The 25,538-nt window shown below is 39.9% G+C and overlaps 1 protein-coding gene across 3 annotated transcripts in view; it reads right to left on the reverse strand.

Annotated features, from left to right (window-relative positions):
- The window catches only part of SCN8A (sodium voltage-gated channel alpha subunit 8), a 256,880-nt gene that overhangs the window by 63,385 nt on the left and 167,957 nt on the right, over nucleotides 1-25,538 (reverse strand). For all 3 annotated transcript variants that reach the window (XM_066353791.1, XM_066353782.1, XM_066353788.1), the window contains one exon: nucleotides 4,849-4,981. In XM_066353791.1, coding sequence (XP_066209888.1) covers nucleotides 4,849-4,981 — 133 coding nt within the window. The remainder of the gene's footprint in view (nucleotides 1-4,848; nucleotides 4,982-25,538) is intronic.

The following is a 25,538-nucleotide window of genomic DNA, read 5'->3' on the forward strand; positions in this document are numbered from 1 at the left end:
TGGCTTCTTCCTTATAGAACTCCCTCCATTTCCAAGGTAAATTTAGTTTTCTTCCCAAAAAAAGAAAATGAAAAAGTTCTCTTATTTCCATAAATTCTTATAGTACATATTTGGAAATCTGGTTCTGTTCCTTTTTTTTTTTTTTTTTTTTTTTTTTTTACCTCTTCCCTTCTTCAAATGTCTGCTGCTCACTGCATAGCACACATGTGGAGGTTGAAGCAGCTACTGCTCACATTTTTTACAGTTGATACAATTGCAATGTTTGATAATGAACTAGGTTCCAAATCTTTGCCAAACAGCAAAGAAGGGTTTTCCTACCCCATGGGGCTCCAAGAAAATCCCTAGAGGGATACTAGATATCTCTTAACTACCTTTACTGAGAAAGGTAGATCCTCACGATATTTTTTTTCATTCCACCAAAAGTAAAACAATGTGGAGTGTCTCAGTGGTCGGCAAACTCATTAGTCAACAGAGCCAAATATCAACAGTACAATGATTGAAGTTTCTTTTGAGAGCCAAATTTTTTAAACTTAAACTATCTAGGTAGGTAGTTTCCTTATCAAGGTAGTGCCTACATGTGGTATTTTGTGGAAGAGCCACACTCAAGGGGCCAAAGAGCTGCATGTGGCTAGTGAGCTACAGTTTGCGGACCAGGTAACTAGGTATATAAAGAAGTGTATAAAGTAACTCAAAACTTTGCAAAGTTACTACCACACCTCCTTGGAATGGGGGAGGTATTTGGTTTGGGGAATGGATTAGCCTAGAGGGGATGAGATTTCCAAAGGTTTATGAGGTTTCCTTTACATTGCTCCTGGACATTTTCAGAGAGGGTACTGTAGGTCTCAACTTCAGAGGTACTGGGAATTGTTTTCAGAGAGGGCCTCATAATTCCACTGAGATGGTGGCCATAGCAGATCATGAGGTTTCTGAAGGGGAGTTTTTCCAAACTGTTTAACCCAAGAATAAGTAATGCCAAGTACCATCACTACTGTACTTTCTCATTCTAACTCTTTCCCCTTCTCCTATGGCTTTACTGCTTTGAGGAGAAGTGAAAATACACTACTCTTTGCGCATACCCCACCTCGGGCCCTCTGAAATATCCCCAAAGCTGACGCTCGGCTGACTGAATTCTGCTTAGTTATTAGATCTTGCTGAGCATCTTTGCAACAGGATGGGGTGAAGCAGAGCAGGCAGGACTTTCTCATTATTTATAGGACTCTGGAATTTTCTACTGCGGTTTCTAAACTATTAGGTAGGAGCCTGTTTCTTTGGTTTTAAATAATAATAATTTAAATCTTTGGATTAATATGTGTGTTTCCTAACTGAAGGTCTGGGAAGCACAAACAATTACTCATTCAACGCTGGCTTTTCACGTTGTAGCAATCGTTAAATCCAAAGGGACCAGTGATTAAATAGGAATGAATCCTTCTTAATGTCCATTAATTCCCTTCCACATCATTCAGCTCTAGCGATTCAGCGTTCTTTGCTTATAGAAGTTGTCCAATCAGTTTTAACAAAGGTGAGGGGATAGGAGGAATGCCTGAGCAGGAACATGCAGAAAAGGTACATGTAATGTGAACTTCAAGGCTTAGAAAAGGGGAAAAAGAACTGGAATGGCTTCCAACTCAGAAACACAACTATAGTCATCTCTCTCCCCTGACTATACCCTTGCATCTATTTTTTTTAATGAGTGTGCTGGTGGGTGAAGGGTGGAGAATGAGTATAGCAGGACAGAAAGAGAGAGAAGAGGATAGGGAGAAGAGGAAAAAAAATGGAGTAGAGAAAGACAGTAATGCTCCAATGATGCAGATGTGATTCGGTGGAGGGCTGAGAGCACCAGGCCTCCAGAAGACACCCTGCAGCAGACTCCCAGCACAGTACCACTCAGCTACACCAGCGGGTTCTGTGCACCCACTCTGGCCAGACACCCCCCCACCCCCACCCCACCCCCCCGTGCTAGGCCACCGAGGTAACCAATAAGTAACTGTTGCATTGCATGGATAGTTCTCCTGTGCTGATATCTTTGCTAATAATAAAATATGCCTTTTGGAGGTTGTTAGTTTTCTTTCTCAACTACCATAGATACTCAGAGAAATCTTGTCTTGGTCTCCAAGTGAAGAATAAAATTAGCTAAGGGTCTTAAACTAGTGTTTCTTATCTTGGAATTGTTATGATCTGCAGCTATTACCTGCAACCTTAAAGTATAAGCTACAAAGCTTAGAGATACTTTGTCAGGTAAGAACCTCAATGGGTTAAAAAAAACAGTGATGACTGAAGTTGTTCAGATGGCTAAAAGCAGTTAGTTTGATATTCTTTTTAACCAATACAGTCTCCAGATTAGTCTATGTAAAGTGTATGTAACTCCTTGCCCATATGTGTGGACGTGTAAACACTCCAAGGAAGTTCCTTTCTAGGGATTCTTTCTTCACCACAGACACCTCTGTCCAATACACACACACACACACACACACACACACACACACACACACACACAGGTGTTGGGCTTAAATGACTCAAAAAATAACCAGTTCCAAGGATACCAGGATAATTTTGAGTTTCTCTATATCAGAGATTCTGGTTATTGTTGGGTTATTCTGGGTGTCCAAACTCTGAAGAACAGCAATTTGAGGCCTCAATAACAGTCTGGAACAGAATGGATAAAGAAGCTGTGGTACATATTATATATAAATGAAATATTACTCAGCCATAAAAAAAGAATGAAATCTTACCATTTGTAACACCATGACTGGACCTAGAGGGTATTATGCTAAATGAAATAAGTCAGTCAAAGAAAGACAAATACCATATCTTTTCACTTATATGTGGAATCTAAAAAAACAAAATAAATAAAACAAACTAACTCACAGATACAGAGAACAGATGGTTGCTGGACGGGACTGGGATTGGGGGGCTGAGTGAAAAAGGTGAAGGAATTAAGAAGTACAAACTGCCAGTTATAAAAACAGTCCCAGGGGCCCTGGCCGGTTGGCTCAGCGGTAGAGCGTTGGCCTGGCGTGAGGGGGACCCGGGTTCGATTCCCAGCCAGGGCACATAGGAGAAGCGCCCATTTGCTTCTCCACCCCTCCCCCTCTCCTTCCTCTCTGTCTCTCTCTTCCCCTCCCGCAGCCAAGGCTCCATTGGAGCAAAGATGGCCCGGGCGCTGGGGATGGCTCCTTGGCCTCTGCCCCAGGCGCTAGAGTGGCTCTGGTCGCGGCAGAGCGACGCCCCCGGAGGGGCAGAGCGTCGCCCCTGGTGGGCGCGCCGGGTGGATCCCGGTCGGGCGCATGCGGGAGTCTGTCTGTCTCTCCCTGTTTCCAGCTTCAGAAAAATACAAAAAAACCCCAAAAAAAACAAAAACAGTCCCAGGGATGGGAAGTATAGCACAGAGAATATAGTCAATAATATTGTAATACCTGTGTATGGTGTTACGTGGGTACTACACTTATTGGGGTGATCACTCTATAAGATATATAATGTCTAGCTTGACCAGGCAGTGGCGCAGTAGATAGAGCATTGTACTGGGATGCAGAGGACCCAGGTTCAAAACTCTGAGGTTGCCGGCTTGAGCGCAGGCTCATCTAGCTTGAGTCCAGGCTCATCAGCTCACCAGCTTGAGCGCAGGGTTGCTGGCTTGAGCGTGAGATTATAGATATGACTCCATGGTCGCTGGCTTGAGCCCAAAGGTTGGGCTTGAAGCCCAAGGTTGCTGGCTTGAGCTAGGGGTCACTCACTCTGCTGTAGCCCCCCGGTCAAGGCACATATGAAAAAGCAACCAATAAACAACTAAGGGGATGCAATGAAGAACTAATGCTTCTCATCTCTCTCCCTTCCTGCCTGTCTATCCCTATTTGTCCCTCTCTCTGTCTCTGTCACAAAAATAAATAAATAAATAAATGTCTAATCACTATGCAGTACACCTGAAACTAATATAATACTGGACGTAAACTGTAATTGAAAAGAAGAATAGTCTGGCTCTATAATGGCACAAGTCAGCTAAATCAAGATGAATCAAATGATGAAGATTCATGCAGAATCAATCAGAACCTTGTGAGAAAAAACTTTATCACTGAATCTAACCTCCAAAGAAAGCAAGAGGAGCCTGGAATGCAGACCACAACTGGACAGGAAGCTAGCACTTGCTGGGACTGTGGTGAAGTGCAAAATCCTCAGATGTTCCTCAGCATGCCCAGCTGTTTCACGGAGGAGCCGCCTGATGGCATTCAGGCACTGCAGCAACAGGACTGCTGACATGCTATGATTCAACAGTGGCTGCTCTTCCTGTGGCAACGAAATGCCAGAGGAAGAGGGGCTTCAGCTTACCTATTTACACATCAAATACAGTTACGGATACATAAGGCTGTCTGAAGACAGGTAGAGTTAGGTGCAATCAAAACGCACAGTACATTCATCTTTCAGGGAAAACCAAAAGTGTTGTAAGTAGCTAAAAAGGAAAAAGAAGAAGGTATGTTTTGAGGGAGAGGACATGAAGGGACTCCATCATCTTATATCTTCAGTTCTTCAGTCTATATTCTTCTGTGCTTCTCACCTCTCTCCACTGGTGCCTTATGATGATGATTACAGAGACTTCTTCAGATCCTCTAGCTCACACTTACGTCAATCCTTCATACGTATTTCATATCTATGTGCAATGCTGGCAGCAGCTTTGAAGTCCTTATTGGATTCTCTGCATGCAGAATTGGAATGCTGGTTTCTATAACTAGCACACCACTCCTAACGCTTAGAGACAATTTTTTTGCAAAACTCAGACCAAGGGACAGAGATTGTATTTATCATGCACACTACATATTTGCATCTCAGCAGCTTGGACTGACATCACAGGGCACATACCTTCTACCAGTGTATTTGTAACAACACTCAGTATACTATTTATCCTGTCCTTCCGCCCATAGGAGGCCAGTTGTTCCATGGAAACTAAGAGAGATCCAGGACCTTTCTTCTTAATTTCCACCTCAGTTGTACCCTGAAAAAAAAACAAGCAAATGGGGTGAGTTAAGTCTTATAACATTAAAGTTGGGCCTTACCAGATCAATAGTCCAGACCAGTGGTCGGCAAATTCATTAGTCAACAGAGCCAAATATCAACAGTACAATTGAAATTTCTTTTGAGAGCCAAATTTTTTAAACTTAAATTATATAGGTAGGTAGGTACATTGTTATTAACTTAATTAGGGTACTCCTAAGCTGGCCTTTGCTAAAAACGTTGCATACTATTAGGTCGCATGTGGCTCACAAGCTGCAGTTTGTCGACCACTGGTCCAGACTGTGAACAAGACCATACGCTCTTCCTTAAACTTTTTACTTTGATCCTACAATCCTATTGACTTCAAGAAGTAGAATGAAACAAGTTGGCCATGGGTCATCTTTAGTTCTACAGATGACAAGACCAAGTCATATAAGTTTGTACAAATCTACAACGAACCCAAGAGTCCGGCTGGGACCTAGCTACCTCATCTGCTCAATTCCAAACATAGAGTAGAAAGACCAGGGCCCCTGGGCGATGCCATCAGAATAGACCCTAAATTTTCCTGTCTTATTCTCGTATCTGCAGCATTTGACTAAACTGGACCACATGATAAAATAAGTCAAATTCACCTTTACTTGAAATTTCATTAAGGGCCAAGTCCCTGATCACACTGAGTGTTATGAGTATTGTTTCCTCCATTACTCTACCAGACTGTTGATTCCAAATGCCAAACCTGGGTCTAACTGAATGTTAGCAAGTTCTACTCCAAAACTCCTCCAAGCCACTATAAAGAAGTACGGTAAGGTTTAGCTATCTTAATTAAATAGACTGCATCATATATCTTTATCTTGTCCTTGTAAAGTTTTATGAGTTAATTTGCAGGGCTCAAATTCTCAACCAAAGAAAAAAGGCAGAAAACAGCATCAGATTTTCATACAAAATATTTTTTACATGCTCCACAATGGGCAATACTGGTATGTTAGATTATAGCAGAGACTTTCTTAGTATACCTTGCTTGTGTTCTTTGTTCCAACCTGAATATTCTACATCAGATGAGGCTTAATGGGATGGCTTAAAACCTAGATTTCGAGTAACCATGTTGACTGTCCACTTTAACATGTTATCCACATAAAGTTGGCTGTCCCTTCCACAGTTAAGGCAAGAGGGCAGAGAAAGTCACTATCACTCAAAGTCCAGGGATAAGACATGTTTGTGTGAAGCTAGAGAAGTATCTGTGTGATCCATACCAGAATGATCGTAACAGTTTTAAAAAGAAAATAATTATCTCTGGAGAGCTATATCTGAAAGCCTTTAGATTTTAAGAACCACACAGAAAAAGGTTCCTGAAAGATTATAATTTATCTCATCACAATGTTTTATCAAACTTTCACTGATTCAGACATTTGGTTCATTTTAAGGTTTTGTTTGTTTGGCAGAGCTACTGAAGAAATGGAAAGAAAAAAGAACTATTTCCTGGGACTTACTACTACATCACTATACGAACATCTGTATATGTAAGAATGACTTGATAACCATTACCTCAAGTGATAGGAGGTGTATTTCTTTGAGAAGCCATTTCTGGTTATAATTTCTAGCCTGATATTCATGACATTTAATAAATCAGATAAACTACTACATTTAAAAAATGACAATCATTGCCTGACCTGGCAGTTGCGCAGTGGAAAGAGTGTCGGATTGGGACACAGAGGAACCAGGTTTGAAACCCCAAGATCGCCAGTTTGAGTGTGAGCTTACCAGCTTGAGCGTGGGATCACAGACATGACCCCATGTTTGCTGGCTTAAGCCTAAAGGTCACTGGCTTGAGCAAGGGGTCACTCACTCTGCTGTAGCCTTCCTTCCCCAATCAAGGCACATATGAGAAAGCAATCAATGAACAACTAAAGTGACTAAGGAACTACAACGAAGAATTGATGCTTCTCATCTCTTTCCCTTCCTGCCTGTCCCTATCTGTCCCTCTCTCTGTCTCTGTCACACACACACACACACACACACACACACACACACACACACACAATGACAATCATCTAAAAATGAACACAGAAAGGCCCCATTCAATGGACACTCTTATCTCTGGCATTTGTTGAATCTAGATTTCTACTGTGTTGCCCTTCTGAAAATCTATAGTACATGGTAGATAATCTTCATAATACTCACCCCTGAGATATAGTAAGATCTAGTAGACCAGCTGATACCTCAAGGAAAGATGAAATTGCATTTTAATATAGCTTTGATACAAAGTATAAACAGGTACAAGCCTGTTTCCTGGGCTTGCTGGATATAACAAGATATAAATTCTTCAGGCTTTAATAACATTAACCTTAAAAACATTAATAAAAATGCTGTCTAAAGGACCTAGTCCAATCATTAATGTTTAATGATATGTATTTGAAAGCTGAAATAATTTCTAGCCTGGATTAAAAAAAATTCACATAAAGAAAAATTCATCCCAAAACTTAACATTAAGATTGAAAAAATATTACTTATATCTTTCTATGTAAAATGAAAGTGGAGATAACTTCTATAACATTAAAATTTGTTCCATAATAAGATGTGTTATAGAATATACCTTAAGTTTCAAAAAAAGAAATAAATGAAAGAAGATACCAAAAAATAAAAATTCAATGCTCAAACTTAGGGAATTTTAGAAGGTAAAAGAGAAATTCATTATATTATCTTTTTACACAGGCAAGACCATTTAGCATAGATCCAAATAACTAGTTCCATCAAAAAGTCTGGGATAGATCTGTGGTGGCGCAGTGGATAAAGCGTCGGCCTGGAAATGCTGAGGTCGCCGGTTCGAAACCCTGGGCTTGCCTGGTCAAGGCACATATGGGAGTTGATGCTTCCTGCTCCTCCCCCCCTTCTCTCTCTCCTCTCCCCCCCCCCTTTCTAAAATGAATAAATAAAAAAAAAAGTCTGGGATAACAAAAAGATATCCAGAAAAAGCCCCATACATTTGTAAATTAAGCACAGACTTCTAAAAATCCATGGATCAAAGATGAAATCACAAAGGAAATTAGAAAATATTTTAATGATAACAAAAACACAACACATCAAGATTTATGAGATGTAGCTAAATGAATGGTTAGAAAAAAAATTACAGCTTGAAATGCTTATATTAGAAAATAAAAAGCACATAAAAATCAATGCTCTAAGCTTCAACTTTAAGAAAGTAAAAAAAGATCAAATAAAACCTTAAGTAAGTAAATAAAGGGAAATAATAAAAATAGGAGTAAAGAGTAGTGAATTAGTAAATGGATAAACATTATTATACAATCAAACAAGTCATAAAAATTTTTAAATAAAAAGATTAATAAAAAGGATAATTTCCCAGCAAGATTGAACAAGAAAAAATAAGAAAACACCAATTATAATTTTCAGGGATAAAGAAAGAGGACATCACTACAAATCTTAACAAATATTTTCAGGACAAGAAGACCATAATGTAAACAACTTTATGTCAGTTCATCTTGGATAAAAGGGATAAACTTATTGAAACAACTTATCAAAACTGATAGAAAAAGAAACCAAATAAAAACAGCTCAAAGTAGAGAAATTATACCAAAAAAACCTTACTACAAAGAGAATTCTAGACCCAGGTGGCTCCAAAAGTGAATTCTATCTAACATTTGCAGAAAAAATAAAACGAATCTTACACAAATTCTTTCAGAACATAGAAGATAAGGGAATACTTCTCAACTTGTTTTATAAAGCTAATCCTGATAGTAAGCTTGACAAAAACATTACAAGAAAATAAAATTAGAGACCAATATCCCTCATAAACCGAGATATGTAATTCTTAACAAATATGAGCAAGTAGAATCCAGCAATATATACAAAGGATAATACATAATATCATGGCCAACAGGGTTTATCCCAGGAAAGCAAGGTTAGTTTAACATTGTAAAACAAGTCAATGTCGTTCATCACATTAAGAGAATAAAGGAGAAAAACTATATAATTATCTCACTGATGCAGCAAAAGGGCATTTAACAAAATTCAACATGACTGCATAACAAAATTTCTCAGAATATTGCAGCTTCAATCAGATAAAGAACATCTATGAAACCTGCAGCTAACATTAGACTTCTTGGTGAAACATTAAATCTTCTTCCACTAATACTGGAAACAAAAAAGGATGTCTACTTTCATCACTTCTATTGAATTTTGTATCTGAATTCCTAGCTAGTGCAATAAGGCAAAGAAAATAAATAGAAAGCATAAAGAATGCAGTTGCTGCTATTCATAGAAAATATTATTGTGCATGTTGAAGGCCCTATGGAATTTATATTAAAAAAAATACAAACATGGCCCTGGCCAATTGGCTCAGTGGTGGAGTGTCGACCCGGCGTGTGGAAGTCCCAGGTTCGACTCCCGGTCAGGGCACACAGGAGAAGCACCCATCTGCTTCTCCATCCTTTCCCCTCTCCTTTCTCTCTGTCTCTCTCTTCCCCTCCCACAGCCAAGGTTCCATTAGAGCAAAGTTGGCCCGGGCACTGAGGATGGCTCCATGGCCTCCGCCTCAGGTGCTAGAATGGCTCTGGTTGCAATGGAGCAATGTCCCAGATGGGCAGAGCATCACCCCCTACTGGGCATGCCATGTGGATCCTGGTTGGGCGCATGTGGGAGTCTGTCTCTCTGCCTCCCTACTTCTCACTTTAGAAAAATACAAAAAAAACCCAAAACAAACTCAAACATAATAGAACCAATGTCAATTTATCAAGGTCATGAGAGACAATGTAAACAGATAAAAATCAACTGTATGCCTATATTCTAGCAACAAATACTTGAAAATAAAAAATTTTAAATGACACCTTTAGGATGCTCTACCAAAGAAAGATGGTGACGGAGTAGGCGGACATTCCAACTGCCACCTCCCAGGAACAAATTGGATTACAACTTAATTTAAGAACAATCATCTTGAAAAACCAACTTTGGACTAAAACTAAAAGAAATCTATAACCAAGCATCACTGAAGAAGCCACACCAAAACTGGTAGGAAGGGCGGAGACATGGAAAGGGCTGCCCCGCTCCCAGGAGCAAGCAGCGGCACAGAGGAACTCTCACAACGGGGTGGTTGCCCTGAGAGGTGTGGATCCTCAACCCCAGGCCTGGCCCCAGAGCCTAGAAGAGGCACCCAGACAGCATTTAGCTATGAAAAGAGCCGGGTTTCTGTCCGCGAGAAAGAGACACACCTCTCGGACGCAGATTCTGTTTTAAAGGGGCGGCGCAGAAAACCTCGTTCTTAGCCACTAACCCAGGGCTCTGGCTGGGCAGAGCTGAGAGGACTGGAGTGGCAGGAGGAGAGTGTAAACTTCGAGGCCCAGGGAGAGACACTGTGGGACACGGCCACCAGAACACCTGTGCCGAGTCATGCTCCAGTACTGCAGTTGCCATCTTTCTTGGGTGGAGCAATCCCCTCTGAGTGGCATCAGCCTGGGGAAAAGCAGCTGCTCCATCCTCAGGAATCTCTCCTACCCCAGACATGGCGACGGGTCATTCTGAGAGGCCAGGAGGCAGGCGGCACAATAGTGACTCAGTTTTCTGGTGTTGAGACCGGAGGCCCCCCCCCCCCCACTCTCCTGAGTCTATGACTGGTGCTTCCACCTCACCAGAGACTCAGTTGAATGTGTCCAGAGAGTGGGCAGACCACACCTCTGGGTCTCAGAGGCCACACCCACTGGACTCCTGGGGTCACACTCTATTGAAGTCTGTGAAAAAAGTCTGGACAGACTGACACCTAGGGCCAAGGGGCCGAGCCACATCCACCACCCTTCCTAATTCTAGAATTGCCACAGGCTCTAGACTCTAGCAGAGGCTTTCTCAGTGGCTGAGCCCAACAAGCAGCCAGCAGACAGAGGCTCCAAGAGGCGGAACTCAGGGAAACTTGGCTGTTTGAGTGGACTTTCCCCCAGGACCAGAGTGGGTAAAAGCCAGCCAAGAAGTGCAGCTTGGTATTTCCATGTACACCTGGGCCCAGCAAAGGCAGCCATAAACTCTGAATTGCTTATAGCTCCAAAAAGGTTGCTGAGGGCCAGTCACCGGCAGTGTCTCCCACTGGTCTGCACTGGGCTCCTGCTAGGGAGGCCCAGGGCTGGTACATCCAGGGGCCAGCTGCAGAAAGCATCGGTTCAGAACCTAACAACCTTTGCTAGAGTGGTATCCTAAGAAAAAGCTCTTCACACCAGGCCCAGCTGAGGTGAGTTCCACTCTCTGTGATCAGCACCGGCACAGCAGCTTATGTACATTGCATAGGGTGGAGCTTTACAGTCAGCTGGCCTAGACACTGGATATTCTGTCCTGCTAAGCTAGATTCCACAGGGGGAAGGGAGAGATGCTTGGAGCATAGATATTTAAAGTGTGGGTCCCTGGTGTATTGTTGGATCTGGTTGAGGGGCTTAGCCACCTTTGGGAGGGGCACAGTCAGCCCCAGGAGAGGACTCTCTCAGTCTTCCTCCCTGAGACGAAGGTCTCCAAAGCTGAAAGAACTTCTGAAGAGGAGTCTGTTGGCCACACTTGGTCTGAACCTACTGCTCATCTTGTTGGGAAGAAATAAAATTTGAGTATCCAGCAGTGGCTGAGGGATCAAGCTCTGGAGTAGGGGCCACATTCCCTGTACTGAGCTCCTGACCAAGAGACCCCTGAAGTAGGGGGTCCCACAAACGTTGTTTTCACAACCTCAGCAGCCCTAACCCACCAGGTATGCAACCTGTGGAGGGGTTGGATGGGTGAGGCCAGTCTGAGCCCTCACTACAGTCTTACTACAGAAGACTCTGTGGGAAGACCAGGCAGCTGCAAGAGGAGGAGGAGCAGCTGAAAAGTGAAAACAAATTTTACAGAGCTTGGAGCTTTACTGAGCTGTTGTCATCTCTAAGCAGGAGGAAGCTGGTCCTTATACAAAGGTTGGCCCCTCTCACAGTACCCAGGCACAGAAACAGAGACACAAACAGTGAAAAGTGCAGTAGCTACAGACTGGTAGACCACAGCAGGTTACAAACAACAACTGATGCCAACCCAAAAAGATCTAGAGCCAACACAACTGGTAGTGGGTGGCAGATAGCACCAACCCTAGTCTCAACTACCTACACAAGCAGCAGGCCCACAGGTGGAGTCTAGCAGGCACCAGACACTGTGGAGAATAAATATGCCCAACAGGAACGACATTGCACAGTGTGTAATACACATGATCAAGGTTGACCCTTACAGCCAGCCAACCTGAAGGGATAACCATACCCATGAAAGGACCAACTGCATCTAATACTCACAATCAACAAGAGAAAAAATAGTAGTACCCCCAAGAAGCGTTCCCAGAACAAGGAAAAGAAGTGGCCTGGAGGGAGGACAGCACCACCAAGCCCATTTTCTTCATAAAGACCAAAGAAAAATTTCAAAGTCAGATAGTGCTACCTAATACACAGACAAGACGGACAGACAGAGAAATGCAATCCAAATGAATCAACAAGAGAAATCCCCCCCAAAAGAGCCAAATGACATGGAAGTAACCAAAATATCAGATGCAGAGTTTAAAACAATGATTTTTAGGATGCTCAAGGATCTTAGAGCAACAGTGGATGGACATAATGACACCTAAATAAAGAGATAGCAAGCATCAAAAAGGACATTGAAATAATAAAAAAGAACCAGTCAGAAATGACAAATATGGCCTGACCAGGTGGTAGTGCAGTGAATAGAGCATTGGACTGGGACACGGAGGATCCAGGTTTGAGACCACGAGGTCGCCAGCTTGAGCGCGGGCTCATTGGCTTTGAGCAAGGCTCACCAGCTTGAGCCCAAGGTTACTGGCTCAAGCAAGGGGTCACTCACTCTGCTGTAGCCCCCTGGACAAGGCACATATGAGAAAGCAATCAATGAACAACTGAGGAACCACAACAAAGAATTGATGTTTCTCATTTCTTTCCCTTTCTGTCTGTCTGTCCCTATCTATCCCTCTCTCTGACTCTATCTGTCTCTGCCAAAAAAAAAAAAAAAAAAAGAAAAAGAAATGACAAATACAAAATCAGAAATGAAGACTGCACTAGGAGGAATTAATAGCAGGCTGGATGAAGCAGAGTATCGATTCAGTGATATAGAGGACAAGATAAAACAAAAACACAAAAGCAGAGCAGCAAAAAGAAGAGAGGCTCAAAAAGTCTGAGGAAACACTATGAAAGTTCTGTGACAACATGAAGAGAAACTACTTTCGCATGATAGGGGTTCCTGAAGGAGAAGAGAACGAACACGGAATAGGGAACCTGACTGAAGAAATCATAGCTGAAAATTTCCCTAAATTGGTGAAGGAAAAAGTCATACTAGTTCAACAAGCACATTGAGTTCCATTAAAGAGGAACCCAAGGAGGTTTACAGCAAGACACATCATAATTAAAGTGTCAAAGTTAAGAGACAAAGAATACGAAAAGCTGCAAGAGAAAAACAGTCAATTACCAAAAGAGAAGCCCCCATAAAATAATATCTGACTTCTCAACAGAAACACCTGAGATCAGAAGGGATTGACAAGAAATATTCAAAGTAATGCAAAACAAGAAACTATAACCAAGACTTCTTTATCTAGCAAGGATAAAATTGAAGGAGAAATAAAAAGCTTCACAGACAAAAAACAACAACAAAAAAAACCCTCAAGGAATTCATTACAATTAAACCAGTACTGCAAGAAATGTTAAGGGGCTTGCTGTAAAAGAGCAAAGAAAAAAAAAATTAGAAACACAGGATTGTAGATTTAAAGAACAAAATGGCAATATACAACTACATATCAATAATAACCTTAAATGTAAATGGATTAAATTCTCCAATCAAAAGACACAGGGTAGTCCCTGGCCAGTTGGCTCAGTGGGAGAGCATTGGCCTGGTGTGTGGAAGTCCCAGGTTTGATTCCTGATGAGGGCACACAGGAGAAGCACCCATCTGCTTCTCCACCCTTCTCCTTTCTCTCTATATCTCTCTTCCCTCCTGCAGCCAAGGCTCCATTGGAAGAAAGTTGGCCTGGGCACTGAGAATGGCTCCATGGCCTCCACTTCAGGTGCTAGAATGGCTCCAGTTACAACGATGCAATGCCCCAGACAGGCCGAGATTGCCCCCTGGTGAGCATGCCGGATGGATCACGGTTGGGCGCATGTGGGAGTCTGTCTGTCTGCCGCCCTCCAGCCCCATGCTTCTCACTTTGGAAACACACACACACAAAAAAACAAGACATAGGGTAGCTGCATGATTAAGAAAACAGGATCCAGATATATGCTGCCTACAAGAGACACACCTCAGAACAAAGGATACACACAGACTAAAAGTGAAGGGATGGAAAAAAGTATTTCACGCAAATGGAAATGAAAAAAAAGCTGGGGTAGCAATACTTATATCTGACAAAATAGACTTTAAAACAAAGGGTATATAGTAAGGGATAAATAAGGTCACTACATAATGATAAAGGGAGCAATCCAACAGGAGGATATAACCATTGTAAATATCTATGTGCCTAATATAGGAGCAATTAAATACATAAAGCAGATTTTGATGGACATAAAGAGCAAGATCAACAGTGATACTATAATAGTAGGGGATGTTAATACCCCACTAACATCAATGGATAAATCCTGTAGACAGAAAATTAACAAAGAAACAGCAGACTTAAATGACACACTAGATCAACTGGACTTAATAGATATCTTCAGAACCTTTCACCCCAAAGCAGTAGAATATACATTCTTTTCAAGTGTTCATGGTACATTCTCTAGGATAGACCATATGTTAGGACATAAAACAAGTCTCAATACATTTAAGAAGAATGAAATCATATCAAGCATCTTCTCTGATCATAATGGTATGAAACTAGAAATCAACTACAACAGAAAAACTGAAAAACATTCAAACACTTGGAGGCTAAATAGCATGTTATTAAATAACAAATGTGTTAACAATGAGATCAAGGAAGAAATAAATTTCCTTGAAACAAATGAAAATGAACATACATCTCAAAATTTATGGGACACAGCAAAAGCAGTCCTGAGAGGGAAGTTCATAGCATTACAGGCATACCTTAAGAAGCAAGAAAAGGCTGGCCCTGGCCAGTTGGCTCAGTGGTAGAGCATCGGCCTGGTGTGCAGGAGTCCCGGGTTCAACTCCCGGCCAGGGCACACAGGAGAAGCGCCCATCTGCTTCCCCACCCCTCCCCCTCTCCTTCCTCTCTCTCTCTTCCCCTCCAGCAGCCAAGGCTCCATGGGAGCAAAGTTGGCCCGGGTGCTGGGGATGGCTCTGTGGCCTCTGCCTCAGGTGCTAGAATGGCTCTGGTTGCAACAGAGCAACGCCCCAGATGGGCAGAGCATCGCCCCCTGAAGGGCGTGCAGGGTGGATCCCAGTCGGGCGAATGCGGGAGTCTGTCTGACTGCCTCCCCGTTTCCAACTTCAGAAAAATACAAAAAAAAAGAAAAGAAAAAAAAAGAAGCAAGAAAAGGCTCAAATAAACAACTTAACACTGCATCTAAAAGAATTAGAAAAAGAACAACAAATAAAGCCCAGAGGAAGTAAAAGGAAGGAAATAATAAAGATCAGAGCAGAAATAAATGACATAGAGCAGGATCAGGAACCTATGGCTCACGAGCCAGATGTGGCTCTTTTGATGGCTGCATCTGGCTCACAGACAAATCTTTAATTAAAAAAAATAATAACATTAAAAATATAAAACATTCTCATGTATTACAATCCATTCATGTCCTACCACTCATGTTCATGGTTGCGGGTGGCTGGAGCCAATCACAGCTGTCCTCCGGGACAACACCAAATTTTTATTGGATAATACGTAACGTACACAGGTCATTGTATGGCTCTCACGGAATTACATTTTAAAATATGTGGCATTCATGGCTCTCTCAGCCATAATGGTTCCCGACCCCTGACATAGAGGCTAAAAGAACAATAAAGAAGATCAATGAAACCAAGGGGTGGTTCTTTAAAAAGGTAAACAAGATTGATGAACCTTTAACCAGACTCATCAAGAAAAAAAGAGAGAGGACTCAAATAAATAAAATTAGAAATGAAAGTAGAGAAGTAACAACTGACACCACAGAAATACAAAGGATTGTAAGAAAATACTATGAAGATGTGTATGCCAAGAAATTGGACAAACTAGGTGAAATGGATAAATTTCTAGAAACATATAATCTACCAAAACTCAATCTGGAAGAATTAGAAAACCTAAACAGACTGATTACAAGTGAGATCAAACAGTTAGCAAAAAACTCCGAGCAAACAAAAGTCCTGGACCAGATGACTTCACAGGCGAATTTTACCAAGTATTCAAAGAAGAACTAACACCTATCCTTCTCAAGCTATTTCAAAAAATTCAGGAGGAGGGAAGACTTCCAAGCTCCTTTTATGAGGCAAGCATAGTCCTCATTCCAAAACCAGGTAAAGATACTATAAAGAAAGAAAACTATAGGCCAATATCCCTGATGAACTTAGATGTTAAAATTCTCAACAAAATATTAGCAAACTGGATCCAGCAATACATGAAAAAAATCATACATCATGATCAAGTGGGATTTATTCTGGGGAGGGAAGGCTGGTACAATAGTCACAAATCAATCAATGTGATTCATCACATAAACAAAATGGAGAAAAATCACATGATAATATCAATAGATACACAAAAAGCATTTCATAAATTCCAGCACCCATTTATGATAAAAACTCTGAGCAAACTGGGGATACAGGGAACATACTTCAACATGATAAAGGTCATCTATGACAAACCCATGGCCAACATCATACTCAATGGGCAAAAATTAAGAACAATTTTCTTATGATCAGAAATAAGGCAGGGGTGCCACCTTTCACCACTCTTATTCAACATAGTTCTGGAAGTCTTAGCCACAGCAATTAGACAAGAAGAAGAAATAAAAGGCATCCAAATTGGAAAAGAAAAAGTAAAACTATCATTATTTGCTGATGACATAATACTGTACATAGAAAACTCTAAAGTCTCAGTCAAAAACTACTGGACCTGATAAATTAATTCAGCAAGGTGGCAGGACATAAAATTAATATTCAGAAATCAGTGGCATTTTTATACGCCAACAATAAACTGTCTGAAAGAGAAATTAAGGAAACAATCCCCTTCATTATTGCAACAACAACAACAAAAATAAAGTACCTAGAAGTAAATTTAACCAAGGAGGTAAAGGACTTGTACTTGGAAAATTATAAACAATTGATAAAAGAAATCAAGGAAGATACAAACAAGTGGAAGCATATATCATGTTCATGGATAGGAAAAATAAATGTCATTAAAATGTCTATATTATCTAAAGCAATTTATAAATTCAATGTAATGCCTATTAAAATATCAATGGCATATACTTCAAAGATATAGAACAGATATTCCAAAAATTTATATGGAACCAAAATGAACACAAATAGCCTCAGCAATCGTGAAAATGAAGAATAAAGTGGGAGGTATCACACTTCCTGATATCAAGTTATACTACAATGCCATTGTAATCAAATCAGCTTGGTACTGGCATAAGAACAGGCATACAAATCAATGGAACAGAAAAGAAAACCCAGAAATAAACCCATGTCTTTATGGTCAACTGATATTTGACAACAGAGATAACAGCATACAATGGAATAAAGGTAGCTTCTTTTACAAATTGTGTTAGGAAAATTGGACAGGTACCTGCAAAAAAAAAATGAATTAGACCACCAACGTACACCATTCACAAAAATAAACTCAAAATGGATAAAAGACTTAAATGTAAGTCGTGAAAACATAAACATCTTGGAAGAAAACATAGGCAGTAAACTCTCCAATATCTCTCGTAGCAATATTTTTGCTGATTTGTCTCCATGGGCAGGTAAAGGACAGGATGAACAAATGAGACTATATCAAACTAAAAAGCTTTTGTACAGCAAAAGACATCATGAACAAAATTAAAAGACAACCCACACAATGGGAGAACATTTTCATCAATATATCTGATAAGAGGTTAATAACAAAAGTTTATAAAGAACTTCTAAAACTCAACACCAGGAAGGTAAACAATGCAATTAAAAAATGGGCAAAAGAACTGAATAGACACTTCTCCAAAGAAGACATACAAATGGCCAATAGGCATATGAAGAAGTGTTCAACATCACTAATCAACAGAGAAATGCAAATCAAAACCACAATGAGATACCACCTCACACCTGTTAGAATGGCGCTCATTAACAAAACAACACATAATAAGTGCTGATGAGGGTATGGAGACAAGGGAACCTTTCTGCACTGCTTGTGGGAATGCAGACTTGTGCAGCCACTGTGGAGAACTGTATGGGGTTTCCTCAAAAAATTTAAAATGGAACTGCCTTTTGACCCAGCTATCCCACTTTTAGGAATATATCCTAAGAATACCAAATCACTGATTCAAAAGAAGATATGCACCCCAATGTTTACTGCAGCATTGTTTACAATAGCCAAGATCTGTAAACAGCCCAAGTGTCTGTCAGTGGTGAGTGGATTAAAAAGCTGTGGAACATACATACAATGGAATACTATGCGGCTGTGAAAAAGAAGGAAATCTTACCTTTGTTACAGCATGGATGGACCTGGAGATTATTATGCTAAGTGAAATAAGCCAGGCAGAGAAAGACAAATATCATAGGATCTCACATATATGTGGAATCCAATAAACAAAGTGAACTAAGGAGCAAAATAGAGGCAGAGGCAGGGTCACAGGGACCAGAAGGACAGCAGTCACAGGGAAGGGGGATGAGGGGATGGAATCAGAGATGGTAAAGGGATTTGTAAAACTATATATACCTAACACAGAGATATAGACGACAGGACAGCAAATCCTAGAGGGAAGAAGGGAAGGGGTTAGAGGTGGTATAAAAAGGGATACAGGGATGGGAGGTGAGGGAGTTATATTCAGTGGGACATTTTAATCCATGTTAACACAATAAATTCAAAACAAAAATTTTAAAAAATTATACCTTTACTTGGAGGTTAAATAGCATGTTATTAAATAACAAATGGGTAAACAATGAGATCAAGGAAGAAATAAAAAATTTCCTTGAAACAAAAGAAAATGAACATACAACACCCAAAAATGTATGGGACACAGCGAAAGAAGTCCTGAGAAGGAAATTCATAGCATTACAGGCATACCTTAAAAAGCAAGAAATAGCTCAAATAAACAATCTAACCCTGCACCTGAAAGAACTAGAAAAATAACAAACAAATCCCAGAGGAAGTAGAAAAAGGAAATAATAAAGATCAGAGTGGAAATACATGATGTAGAGATAAAAAATAATAATAAACAAACAAACAAATAAATAAATGAAATAAAGAGCTGGTTCTTTGAACGTAAGATTGATGAACCTTTAACCAGACTCATCAAGAAAAAAAGAGAAAGGATCCAAATAAATAAATTTAATAATGAAAGAGAAGTAATAACTGACATCACAGAAATAGAAAGGATTGTAAAAAAATACTATGAAGATCTGTATGCCAAAAAATTGGACAACCTAGTTGCAATGGATAAACTCCTAGAAATATATAATCTTCCCCTGAACGCGCCCAATCTCGTCTGATCTCGGAATCTTCCAAAACTGAATCTGGAAGAATCAGAACACCTAAGCAGACTGATTACAACAAATGAAATTGAAACAGTTATCAAAAAACTCCCAGCAAACAAAAGTCTTAGACCAATGGCTTCACAGGCGAATTTTACCAAACATTCAAAGAAGAACTAACACCTATCCTTCTCAAACTATTACAAAAAATTCAAGAGGAGTAAAGACTTCCAAGCTCTATTTATGATATAAGCATTATCCTAATTCCAAAACCAGGTAAAGACACTACAAAGAAAGAAAACTATGAACCAATATCCCTGATGAACATAGAAGATAAAATTCTCAACAAAACATTAGCAAATCGGATCCAACAATACATGAAAAAAATCATACATCACGATCAAGTGGGATTTATTCTAGGGAGGCAAGGCTGGTACAGTATTTGCAAATCAATAAATGTTATTAATCACATAAATAAAATGAAGGATAAAAATCACATGATCATATCAATAGATGCAGAAAAAGCATTTGATAAAATCTTGCACCCATTTATGATCAAAACTCTCAGTAAAGTGGAAGTACGGGGAACATACCTCAACATAATAAGGGCCATATATGAGAAACTGACAGCCAATATCATACTCAATAAGCAAAAGTTAAAAGCAATCCCTTTAAGATCAGGAACAAGACAGGGGTGCCCCCTTTTACCACTGTTATTCAACATAATTCTAGAAGTCCTAGCCACAGCAATCAGACATGAAAAAGAAATAAAAGGCATCCGGCCTGACCAGGCAGTGGCACAGTGGATAGAGCATCAGACTGGGACATTGAGGACCCAGGTTTGAAACTCTGAGATTGCTGGATTGAACATGAGCTCATTGGCTTGAGCACGGGGTCGCTTGCTTGAACATGGAATCATAGACTTGACCCCAAGGTCACTGGCTTGAATCCAAGGTCATTGTCTTGAGCAAGGGGTCACTCACTCTGCTGTAGCCCCCTCCTTGCCACCCCCTATCCAGTCAAGGCACATATAAGAAAGCAGTCAATGAACAACTGAAGTGCCACAATGAAGAACTGATGCTTCTCATCTCTCTCCCTTCCTGTCTGTCCTTATCTGTCCTTCTCTCTGTCTCTCTCTCTCTCTCTGTCTCTGTCACACACACAAAAATAAATAAATAAAAGGCATCCAAATTGGAAAAGAAGTAACACTGTCATTATTTGCTGATGACATGATATTATACATAGAAAACCCTAAAGTCTCAGCCAAAAAACTACCAGACCTGATAAATGAATTCAGCAAGGTGGTAGGATATAAAATTAATATCCAGAAATCAGTGGCATTTTTATATACCAACAATGAACTGTCAGAAAGAGAAATTAAGGAAACAGTCCCATTCACTATTACAACAACAACAACAACAAAAATAAAGTACCTAGCAATAAATTTAACCAAGGAGGTAAAAGAGCTGTACTTGGAAAATTATAAAACATTGATAAAAGAAATCAAGGAAGATACAAACAACTGGAAGCATATACCATGTTCATCAATAAGAATTAATATCATTAAAATGTCCATACTACCCAAAGCAATCTATAGAATCAATGCAGTTCCTATTAAAATACCAATGGCATACTTCAAAGATATAGAATAAATATTCCAAAAATTTATATGGAGCCAATAAAGAACCCAAATACCCTCAGCAATCTTGAAAATGAAGAATAAAGTGGGAGGTATCATACTTGCTGATATCAAGTTATACTACAAGGTAATCAAAACAACTTGGTACTGTCATAATAACAGGCATACAGATCAATGGGACAGAACCCAGAACCCAGAAATAAACCCACGCCTTTATAGTCAATTAATATTTGACAAAGGAGGCAAGAGCATACAATGGAGTAAAGACAGTCTTTTTAATAAATAGTATTGGGAAAATTGGACAGGTACACACACACAAAAAATGGACTAGACCACCAACTTACACCATTTACAAAAATAAATTCAAAATGGATAAAAGACTTATATGTAAGTTGCGAAACCATAACCATCTTGGAAGAAAACATAGGCAGTAAACTCTCCAATATCTCTCGTAGCAATATTTTTGCTGATTTATCTCCACAGGCAAGTGAAATAAAGGACAAAATAAACAAATAAAACTATATCAAACTAAAAAGCATTTGCATAGCAAAAAACACCATCAACAAAATAAAAAGACAACCCACTCAATGGGAGAACATATTCACTGGTAAGTCTGATAAGGGGTTAATAACCAAAATTTACAAAGAACTTCTAAAACTCAACACCAGGAAGGTAAACAATCCAATTAAAAAATGGGCAAAGGAACCGAATAGACACTTCTCCAAAGAGGACATACAGATAGCCAATAGGCATATGAAAAAACATTCAATGTCACTAATCATCAGAGAAATGCAAATTAAAACCACAATGAGATACCACCTCACACCAGTCAGAATGGCTCTCACTAAGAAATCAACAAACAGGTGCTGGTGAGGGTGTGGAGAAAGGGGAACCCTCCTGCACTGCTGGTGGAAATGCAGACCTATGTAGCCACTCTGGAAAACAGTATGGCATTTCCTTAAAAAATTAAAATGGAACTGCCTTATTACCCAGCTATCCCATTTTTAGAAATATACTCTATGAATTCCAAAACACTAATTCAAAAGAAGAAATGTACCCTTATGTTTATTGCAGCATTGTTTACAGTAGCCAAGATCTGGAAACAGCCGAAGTGTCCAACAGTGGACGAGTAGATTAAAAAACTGTGTTATATTACACAATGGAATACTATAAGGCCATAAAAAAGGAAAGTTTATTTTGTGACAGCGTGGATGGACCTGGAGATTATTATGTTAAGTGAAAGAAGCCAGGCAGAGAAAGACAAATATCATATGATCTCACTTATATGTGGAATCTAATGAACAGAATAAACTAAGGAACAATATGGAAACAGAGGCAGGGTCACAAGGAACAGAAGCACAACTATTAGAGGGGAGAGGGAAGAGGGGACAGGATAAAAGAAAGTGAAGGGATTGGCCAAATTATATATACATAATACATAAATACAGAAAACAGGGCAGCAAGTCCCAGAAGAAAAGGGGTGATGGAGGTAAGGGTTGGGGGGCAACAGGGGTGAAATGGAAAGAGACTTTGCATGGGGAATAAGGGTTGTTATATTGAGTGAGAAACTTGAAACCATGTTAACACAATAAGTTAAAAATTTTTTAAATAAAATAAAATAAAAAATTATACCTTTCATAACAGTATAAAAAAATGTACCTGAAACTAATACAAAAAAAACATTATGGAATGTAAATTGTAATTGAAATATAAAATTTTTTTTTTAATTACAAAATATATAAAATACCAAGAACTGAATCTATGAAAGATGTGCAAAACCCCCACTGAAACCTGAGAAGACTTAAATAAGTGAAGAAATATACCATATTCATAGATTGGAAGACTTAGTATAATTAAGTTGCTTATTCTTCCCAAATTGGCCTATAGATTCAGTTGAATAAGTATAAAAATTCTAGGCTGTTTTGAAGAAATTGACAAGAGTTTCTAAAATAAACTGCTCACAAAAATTACAGGATCAGGGAATGTGCAGATACTCCCGTACTTTCAGCCTTTTGTATAGTGCATTTTAACCAATGAAATAAAAGTTGGTTTTGCATCTCATTTGCATAATCAAACTTTTTTTGACTCGTCATCTACTTTTCTGATGTTCTTGTTTAATTAAAAAAAAATCAAATGCTTCTTTTTCTTATTGCTTCATATTCATTTTGAAATATTCCCTAATTTTTGTAAGCAGTATACAGAAAAACATACTAAGGATCTGGAATACAAAAATCTTAAATAAAAAGATCTAGAGTAGCAAAATAATCTCTTAAAGATTATTTAATAATATTTTAGCCCTGGCCGGTTGGCTCAGTGGTAGAGCGTCAGCCTGGCGTGCAGGAGTCCCGGGTTCGATTCCCGGCCAGGGCACACAGGAGAAGCGCCCATCTGCTTTTCCACCCCTCCCCCTCTCCTTCCTCTCTGTCTCTCTCTTCCCCTCTCGCAGCCGAGGCTTCATTGGAGCAAAGCTGGCCCGGGGGGGCTGAGAATGGCTCTATGGCCTCTGCCTCAGGTGCTAGAATGGCTCTGGTTGCAACGGAGCAATGCCCCAGATGGGCAGAGCATTGCCCCCTGGTGGGCATGCTGGGTGGATCCTGGTTGGGCGCATGCAGGAGTCTGTCTGACTGCCTCCCCATTTCCAACTTCAGAAAAAAAAAATACAAAAAAATTTTTTTTAATATTTTTTTATTTGGAGGACTTACACTATCTCATTTCAAGTCTTAAAAAGTCACAATAAGACAAATGTAGTACTGATGTAAGCATGGATATGTAGATCAAAGGAACAGAATACAATCGAGAAATAGACTCACACATTTACTACATCAACTGATTTTGACCAATGTGTCAAGTCAATGCAATGGAAAAAGGGAAGTCTTCTTAACAAATGGTGCTTAAAAACTGGTTATTTATCTGGGTCCACTCCTATCTAATTTCATATACAAAAATTAATTTGAGCTGAATCAGGGACCTAGGTGTAAAACCCAGAACTGTGAAGCTTATAGAAGAAAAATACCTACAAAATCTCACAACTTGCAAAGATTTCTCAGACAGATGCAAAAATAAGAAAAAATCATAAAAGGGGAATAAAACTGATATATTGGATTTTATCAAAATTAAAAATCTATGGCCTGACCAGGTGGTGGCACAGTGAGTAGAGCATCGGCCTGGGATACTAAGGACCCAGGTTCGAAACCCTGAGGTTGTCAGTTTGAGCATGGGCTCACCAGCCTGAGCACAGGGTCGCTGGCTTGAGTGTGGGATCATAGACATGATCCCATGGTCTCTGGCTTGAGCCCAAGGTATCTGGCTTGAAGCCCAAGATTTCTGGCTTGAGCCCAAGGTTGCTGGCTTTAGCAAGGGGTCACTGGCTCAGCTGGAGTCCCCCGCCAATCAATTCACATATGACAAAGCAATCAATGAACAACTAAGGTGCTGCATCTCTCTCCCTTCCTGTCTGTCTGTCCCTATCTGTCCCTCTCTGTCTCTCTTGATAAAAAAAAAAAAATTGTATCTGATGAAGGACTCATATCCAATAATACCCAAAAAGCTAAAATATCAGTTGTAAAAATAACAACTCAGTTAAAACAAACAAAAAATTTGAATAAGCAATTAACAAAAGAAGATTCAAGAAGCAAATAAGCCCATGAAAAAATGCTCATCATATTAATCATAATGGAATTGATAATTAAAAGGACAAGATCACATTTTATACTCACAAAAATGCTAAAATCAGGCCTTGGCTAGCTTTCTCAGCAGTTTAGAGTTGTCCCCCGTCCCGTGTGGATGTCCCAATTTTGATTCCCATTCAGGGCACACAGGAGAAGCACTCATCTGTTTTTCCACCCCTCCTCCTCTCACTTCTCTCTTGCTTCTCTCTCTCTCCCTCTCTCTACTCTTCATCCTCTCCTGCAGCCAAGGTTTGATTAAAAGAGTTTACCCCAGGTGCTGCGGATGGCTTCATGGCCTCCGCCTCAGGTGCTAAAAAATGGCTCCTGGTGCAATGGAGCAAGGGCCCCAGATGGGCAGAGCATCGCCCCCTAGTGGGCTTTCTGGGTGGATCCTGGTTGGGGTGCATGCAGGAGTCTATCTCTGCTTCCCCTCCTCTCACTAAAAAAACACACAAAAAACTAAAATCAAAGACTAATACCATTGGCTAGGATGTAGAGCAACTGGAACTCTAATACATTGTTAGTGGGAGTAAAGAAAAATGATGCAACTATTTTGGAGAGCTGTTTGACAGTTTCTTATAAAGTTAAACATACATTTACCATATGACCCAGAAATTTCACTGTGAGGTGAAATTTATCCAATATAAATGAAAACATTTAGCTAC

The sequence above is a fragment of the Saccopteryx leptura genome, chromosome 1, assembly GCF_036850995.1.
Source record: "Saccopteryx leptura isolate mSacLep1 chromosome 1, mSacLep1_pri_phased_curated, whole genome shotgun sequence".
NCBI classification, from domain to species: Eukaryota; Metazoa; Chordata; class Mammalia; order Chiroptera; family Emballonuridae; genus Saccopteryx; species Saccopteryx leptura.